The 8,420-nt window shown below is 36.9% G+C and overlaps 1 protein-coding gene across 1 annotated transcript in view; it reads right to left on the bottom strand.

Moving 5' to 3' along the window:
• LOC107712860 (glycosaminoglycan xylosylkinase) overlaps positions 1–8,420 on the bottom strand; it is a 35,008-nt gene that overhangs the window by 17,401 nt on the left and 9,187 nt on the right. The window contains exons 2-4 of the mRNA XM_016518227.1: positions 5,732–5,956; positions 4,218–4,771; positions 1,009–1,095 (exon numbers count right to left, since the gene is read on the bottom strand). Coding sequence (XP_016373713.1) covers positions 1,009–1,095; positions 4,218–4,594 — 464 coding nt within the window. The 5' untranslated portion in view covers positions 4,595–4,771; positions 5,732–5,956. The remainder of the gene's footprint in view (positions 1–1,008; positions 1,096–4,217; positions 4,772–5,731; positions 5,957–8,420) is intronic.

The following is an 8,420-nucleotide window of genomic DNA, read 5'->3' as shown; positions in this document are numbered from 1 at the left end:
AATGAGGAAAAAAAATTAACTTAAATGATTTTAGCAAATGGCTGCAATATAACAAAGAGTGAAAAATTTAAGGGGGTCTGAATACTTTCCGTACCCACTGTATATATATATATATATATATATATATAATGCTATATACAAGTTACATATATTATTTTAAGACATTACATACACATATTACAAATATGAATTAATCTTAAGAAAAAAACACTTTTTATTATTACTGAAAAAAAAATTATTACTGTTTCTCAATTCACTTTCACCAACAAATTTTCACCTAATAATAAACACGTATACTAACTTTTGAAAGACTTTCTTTAAATCAAGAGTTTGAGATTAAATATGAGACGTATGATGTTGTAGGATTACAAATTTAAGAATCTGTTTAAGATCGGAAGATCCTACATCTTGACGTAACATGTATGAAAAACTAAGGTGATCTACATTGTATTGGGCATTTAATGTGAACATAATGGCATCTGTTTACTAATTAGATTCAATATAGTTTCTAGTGAGGGGTTCTGCTGGTGATCTGCTCTGATCTTCCTACTGAAAGTTAAAGACATGTGAATTTTTACACGTCGTTAGTCCTCGTGGCCATGTGCAGCTTAAATTATTTGGGTACTGTTATCTTTGGGGAGTAGGTTTGCTGAAACTCAAAGTCGGGAGTTGATTTCCTGTATTGTCTTTAGATGTTTTGGTTAAGTGGTCACTTCTGAGGCCGTGCAAGGTAAACACCTTTAAGGACTGCCCACTGAATGCCTATAAAATACAATGTATCTCTGTCTTAGTTAGACTTTTAAAGACTGCAGCGCGTTCTCAATAAAGAACTCTGCTGAAGATACCCAAGAGGCTTCTGAGTTTTCTAACAATGTGTTAAGAAAATAATGTAAAGCAAGGTAATTATCACCCTAAAACACTGCCCACAGTGAGAAATGCACTGTTGAGTTATTTGTTCTAATCGTGCTGCCCTAGTGTGTGTGTCTCTTGTGTGTGTTTGCACATTACCTGTCCAAATGGAAAGCAGCAATTTCTGCATTATGCCGATCGTACCCTGCGTACGGCTCTCCTTCAACCACATAATCTCTAGTGTACCTAATAATAAGACAATGAAGAAGATAAAGACATAAGACAGGCAAACAGTAATTGAGAGAAAAGCAAAAGATGACACAAAGATGAATATAAAAACATCCATGTCCTAATGAATTCAGGTAAAAAAAAAAGTGGGCAAAGTGGGCAAGCAATTAAAGCTTTCTCTTGTACACAAATGTTAGTTTTTGTTTTAACCAGCTGCGACATGATTTTGCTGATCTCTTGGTTTCAATTTCTGTGGTGTTCCATTGTGTGTACAGGCCTAAAATTAATTTTCATTGGTCCAAATTACAGTATACTGAACATCAGATATGTTCTGACTGGCTGTGATTGTGTGGTGTCACACAGCATTTTCACATTTAGTGTGGACACTGTATTAGAGTAATGAGCTTAACTAGTCAATCCACTCTTAACATAAATGCACCCACACTGCTTCCTTGTTCCTTAAACAGCAGGATGTAGTGAGCAAATATAAGATTATTTGAGTCTTCCAATATAAACCAGACCTGATACATTGACAGTATCCAACACACACAACGCCCACTTAATGCAAGACCCATTTTTCAACATAGACTGTTGTCGGGTAGCTTATGTAAAATTCTCTATATAAAACCACATATAATAAAGAGACTATTAAACCCAAAGAAAACATGAATACTGTGGCCAAGCTGAGTTCGCTGCTCGGAAATCTGAAATAACATTTTTCAATACAGAATTCACTGATGTTATTGAGATTGAGTGTATTGCCACACTTTTTACGGCAAATTAAATGTGCATTTATTCTTTCACATCATTTTGAAACTACTAACACTGCAGCTTATTTTAAGAAAAAACTGCCTAAAAGACTATATTATACTTTACTTGTTTAAAGTATACTTGACCCAAACCACATTTACTTGTTATTGCAAAGTGCAAACCTCAAGCATTAGACACTAGCATGGCATTCCACTCAAAAAGTCTGACTTTCGAACCTCCTATTTGGAAGATATCCCACACTCCAATTAAAATGGCACACAATATAATGTGACACGCGAGATTCGGATGTTTGGAAGCAAAATGTTCAGTGCAGATGGACTGAAAAAGGGATCTGGATGTGAAGTCATCAGAGATAAGGTGTGTTTGATCAATGACCTTAGAGATTAAGGACACCAGGAGAGCTTCCTCACTTATCTAAAGTCTCTGTAGATCCATGATAACTCTAATAGGCTCAGATAAGAGCAGACAGCTGGACTCACCTGAAATAATGACAGATCAGCTTTGTGTCCTAAGTGCACACAAGCTATTTTATTCCTGAAATATTCTGGTAACACTTTACAGTTAGGGTTTGTTAACATCACGATTATTTCATGACACCTAACGCATTAAAGGGATAGTTCACTCACAAATGAAAATTGAAATGAATATTACTCACCTTCATGTCATTCCAAACCCGTAAGACCTTTGTTCATCTTCGGAACACAAAGATATTTTTGATAAAATCCGAGAGCTTTCTCACCCAACATAAACAGCAACACAACTGACACGTTCAAGGCCCAGAAAGGTAGTAAGGACATCGTTAAAATAGTCCATGTGACATCAGTGGTTCAACCGAAAACAAAAATAACGACTTTATTCAACAATTCTTCTCTTCCATGTCAGTCTGCAACGCACGATCACAAGAGTACCACGACGCATGCGTGTGATGCTGCTGGTGTACAACACGGATGCGCTGTGCCTTGTTTACGAGCAGAGGAATGCACACGCATGTGTCGCGGTACTCTCCATAATGGCAGCGGATGCTGATGTGGAAGAGAAGAATTACCAAATGAAGTCGTTATTTTATTTTCTTTGCACACAAAAAGTATTCTCGTATCTTCATAAAAGTATTGATGTCGCATGGACTATTTTAACGATGTCCTTACTACCTTTCTGGGCTTTGAACATGGTAGTTGTGTTGCTGTCTATGGAGGGGCAGAAAGCTCTCGGATTTTATAAAAAATATCTTAATTTGTGTTCCGAAGATGAACGAAGGTGTGTGGAACGACATGAGAGTAATTAATGACACAATTTTCATTTTTGGGTGAACTATCCCTTTAAACAAATATATTTTACAACATTTCTTGATATAGGTTAATGTTAATTCATAAAAAAAAAATATACAGGTTTATTTTAATTAATGTTTGTGTGCATTAACTAATAATTTAATGTTAGGTAACAACTTGAAATGTAAAAAAATATATATTTGTTTGGCAAGTTACAGCACGGATTCATTAAATTGATCTGCAAAGATATTTATAATGTTACAAATGATTTCTATTTTAAGCATCACAGTTTCCACAAAAATATTAATCAGCACAACTGCTTTCAACTTTGATAAGAAATGTTTCTTAAGCAGCAAATAAGCATATCAGAATGATTTCTGAAGGATCATGTGACACTGAAGACTGGATTAATGATGCTGAAAATTCAGCTTTGCTATCACAGTAATAGTTTATTTTAAAATAAACTAAAATAGAAAACAGTTATTTTAAATTGCAATAATACTTCACAATGTTATTGTTTTACTGCATTTTTGATCATTAAAAAAGCAGTGTATATGTAGAAAATACATAAACCTAGTTTAATAAATGCTGCAAAAGCTTTTTTTTTTCATTGTTAGTTCATGATACCAAATGCTTTTAACTAATGTTAACAAACTGAACCTCATTACCAATATCCTAAACCAGACAAATCGAAAACATTAAGAACATTCGAGAAAAGTCCTTTAAGATTTTCCTTCAGCTCCACTGCTCCTAAACCAAGGCTGGCATTTGTTTTGAATAGTTTGTCACATTTTGAATTGCTTCCTCTTTGTATTATTGTTTTGTTATTACTATTGTTATGCCCTTTTTTTTGTTCCACATCGTTATGCACACTCAGGTCTCTAAAAGGCACTGTAAAAATAAAAATGATTATTATTACATCTCTTATTCATTCATTTCTTTTTCTATTTTAGTCACCGGCTTTTTCGTTCTCTAATTCACTCACTCACTCTTCCCCTCACTCTCCCTCTTTCTAAATCACTAACTCTTTTCATTTTAACCTCATTCACATTCTCATTACTTTCTCTCTCTTTCGTTCCCCATCTTAATCATCCCTCTCCTTACCTCTTGGGTTTGAATACCACTTTCTGTCCTCCGTCGAGCACTAGGAGGGCTTTCAGCTGGGTGCCTTTATAGCCCACGTCGGCCCTCTCCACGCGAGCGGTGGCCAGGGCGTTCAGCACAGCGGATAGCTCGGGCGTTTCGTCCGGGTACACCTCCCGAGGACCAACCCACTGTGCGGCCACTTCCCAGGGCGACTGCAGGGTGTGCGTGAGGCGAGCTCCCTTGGCCAGGGCCAGGCTGGCCTCCATCGTACGGAAGGCCCGCAGGTCGCGGCGGCTGGCGGCCGATCCCTCCCCTCCATCCAGCAAGAACACCTTGGCCAGGCCGAGGAGAAAGAGCACAGCACACAGCACCACCACACGCTGCTTCAGCTTCATCACCTCCTGCAGCCAGACGCCCACCGGCGGCCCACCACGCCTGAGTCTGCCAGGAGACGTGCACTTACGCCTGGGGCATGGCACTGCCCGCTGTCTGACCAACACCACCACCGGTCAGGCAGGACAGGAACGACTCGAACCACCAGAATGTTAAAGAGTGAGGGCAGACGACACTCCCTGTGAGAAGAGAGAGTGGTTGTCATTTTAAAGGAATAGATGAAAACTTGTTGGAAATTTACTTCTCAGGCCATGCAACATGTAGATGAGTTTGTTTCTTCATCAGAACAGATTTGGAGAAATTTACCATTATATTACTTGCTCACCAATGGATCCTCTGCAGTGAATGGGTGCCGTCAGAATCCAAACAGCTGATAAAAACATCACAATAATCCACACCAATCCAGTCATCATTAATTTATGTCTTGTGAAATAAAAAGCTGTGTTTTTGTAATAAACAAAACCATCAATATACTTTTAACGGTTGCTTCAGGCTACAATACTTAAATAAATGCTTCCTGTGTCCATTATATTGTTTTCTCCAGTAAAAAAAAGTCACCTTGTCTGAATCAGTAGAGAAATATGCACAGATCAAGCACCATTTATAAGTGAAAACAGTCCAAAATAGTTATAATCAAATATGTCTATGGATGTTGATGAGAGTGAACAACTGGGGATGAACTTTTTAACTGGAGGAAGTGTAATTATGGATTACAGACTCATATTTTGTCCAGAAGCGATGGTTTAATGTTAAAATGTCTTAATGATGGATTTGTTTCTTACAAACATGCAGCTTTTCAATACACAGGACATTAGCTGCTAAACTGGAGTCATGTGGATTATTGTGATGTTTTTATCAGCTGTTTGGACTCTCATTCTGACGGCACCCATTCACTGCAGAGGATCCATTGGTGAGCAAAGTGATGTAATGCTAAATTTCAGTGAAGAAACAAACTCATCTATATCTTGGATGGGCTGAGAGTAAATTTTGGGGTGAACTATTCCTTTAAAGCACAATTTTTGACTCAGAACAGATCTACCATTTATATTGTTCTGTATGACTGCCGTGAGTCAACACAGACAGACATGACGCTGACAGGCGTAGAATAAAATCAGAGCACTTCACATAAGAGCACTCACTGATGCAGGGGAGCTTCCTCAGTTATACAAGACGCTCCTGGTTGTGTCTGTGTTCGTGCCGCTTGTGTTTAACGTGGCAATCTCTCTCACACACGCCAACTCAAATCCTCCTAATATATGATTTGGAGTCCAGCCTGGTGTCGTGTGGAGGGTGGGGCGGCTCAGGTGTGTCTGGTCTGCTACTGTCTGGGCAAGTCTGGTTTCTGTGGCACAAACTTGAACTCCCTAAAGTAAAACAAAAGACAATAAGAATACAAAGCTTCTGGCACATCAATAATTCCAGGTGGGTGAAAGCATTCTAGATCTGTTTGTTTATTCAAAAACACATAAAAAATGCATACAATGATTTGAATACACCTCTTCTAAGATGAGCATTTTTTAAAGGGGTGGTTGATTACGATTTCACTTTTTTAAGTTAGTTAGTGTGTAATGTTGCTGTTTGAGCATAAACAATATCTGCAAAGTTGCAGCGCTGAAAGTTCAATGCCAACGGAGATATTGTCTTTTAAAGTTTGTTAGAGAAGGGACAGATCGGTGTGGAATAAAGGTAAATTATGTGAAAAATAATGCGTTTTTTAAAAAACGAAGCATGAACACATGTTAGACTGCACCCCATAAACACAATCAAGCCTAGAAAAAACCCAGTCAACCACCCCTTTAACATCTGGATTCAAATTTCCTTTTGATATTTTTTGTGGGGGAAATAATTCAAAAACATCAGGGTGATAAAGCTGTCCTGATATGATAATAAAGAAAACGCATTAAAAGAATGAGATTCTTAAAAAGAAACCCCGTATTAAACACACATATGCAAATAAATATGCATAATCTTAAGAAAAAAATATTCTAATAAAACAGTTTGACAGATTATTAATATTTGAAAATATTACAAATAATGTCATGTGGTGAGACTTCCCAAAAACAATATTTATGCTTTATTTAAGAACTTGACACATTTAAGATCTATTTTGTTTGTTTTTTCTAATCTATAAATTAATTTGATAAAAAATATAGTTAATAACTTTAATAGTAATAATATTAAATATTATTATTAATATTATTTAAAATAACTTTTAAATTTTAATGTACTTTAAAATACAATTTATTCCTGTGATGGCAAAGCTGAATTTTGAGATGATTTATATATTTTTTGTAATAATGTCTTTACTGTCACAATTTAATGCATACTTGCAGATATTGTTATGGAGTCAGTTTGAGAGTTTCAGGCCACTAAATCTTACATTTGTTTATTATGTGCATGCACTTTTATGCATTGCAAACATATAAATGGGTTTTGTGTGATGCACTGAATGTTGTTGTTGTGAATTCTGTTTATTTAAATACGTCACCAAGGTCAAGTTATCCGTCATGGAGTTTTATTATAGCTGTATAATTTCCAGCTATTATTGCAGTTAGGCTTCTCGAATTGGTTTGGTCAAGCGGTATTCCAAGAGTGCCGTTATTTAGTCCAACTGAACATTTCACTGGCGTTCTGAACCAGAGTATGTGAGAAGAAAGAGGTGAAAGCTGAGCGTTCAAATCTTGGTCTCTTTTCCTCGCCAAGGCTGCATTTATTTGATCAAATATACAGTAAAAGTAATATTGTAAAATTATTACAATTTCAAACAACTGTTTCCTATTCAAAAGTTTTGGCAGTGACATTTAAAATAACTTTTAAATTTTAATGTACTTTAAAATACAATTTATTCCTGTGATGGCAAAGCTGAATTTTGAGATGATTTATATATTTTTTGTAATAATGTCTTTACTGTCACAATTTAATGCATACTTGCTAAAAAAAATTTTTTATACTACAGTACTGTGATTAATTTTACTCTAAATGGCTCACATTCAAGGACATCTTAGACTAACACTCTATCTTATAACAACAAACAGAGGCCATAAATTACCTTTCAGTATAAATTAAAGATTTATTCTAACATACACCCAGAGATAGAAAACTTCAAAACCTTTAGCTCCACTGCACACAAAAGGAAAAACTCAACAAATGCCAGCAATCAATATGCACAGCCTCAAACACATGCAACATTCCTGACGGATCTCAGGATTTACATTAAAGTGAAAGAGCCGCCCGCCCAAGCAGAAGCAGCAGAATCTCGGCTCAAACAGACTGCAGCGCTGAGCCCTGGCAAACACAGCCCAGCACTCTCTCAGCACTTCCTGATCTCAGCCTGGGGCTTATCTGGGCCTGAGAGCGCTGCCACTCCAAAGACTTCTACTAAACACACATACACGTTTACTACTGTGCTCTGCTCTCTTATATCTAGTATGTGGGATGAGCCCACTCATGACAACGGAATAAAGGAAGACTTTTGGCAGACATCCACAAAATACATTGAAAGGCTTTTATTGGCAAAATATAATGAGTCAATATTTACAGTGTTGACCTTTGTTCTTCATAACCTCTGCAATTCTGGATATTAGATTCTGGGCCAAATCCTGACTGATGGTGATAAATTCTTGCCTTATTAGTTCTCGGAGTTGATCACAATTAGTGGGCTTCTGCTTGTCCACTCACCTTTTGAGGACTGACCACAGGTACTATGGGATTGAGCTCCGGGGAGTTGCCTGGCCACGGATCCAAAATTTCAATGTAATGATCTTCGAGCCACTTCTTTATCACTCTTGCTTTATGACATGGTGCTCCATCATGCTGGAAAATGCATGG

The sequence above is a fragment of the Sinocyclocheilus rhinocerous genome, unplaced genomic scaffold (genome assembly GCF_001515625.1).
Source record: "Sinocyclocheilus rhinocerous isolate Xijiao unplaced genomic scaffold, SAMN03320098_v1.1 scaffold478, whole genome shotgun sequence".
Taxonomy (NCBI): domain Eukaryota; kingdom Metazoa; phylum Chordata; class Actinopteri; order Cypriniformes; family Cyprinidae; genus Sinocyclocheilus; species Sinocyclocheilus rhinocerous.
Note: the sequence above shows the minus strand (reverse complement) of the source record. Positions and strands in the feature narration are given on the sequence as shown.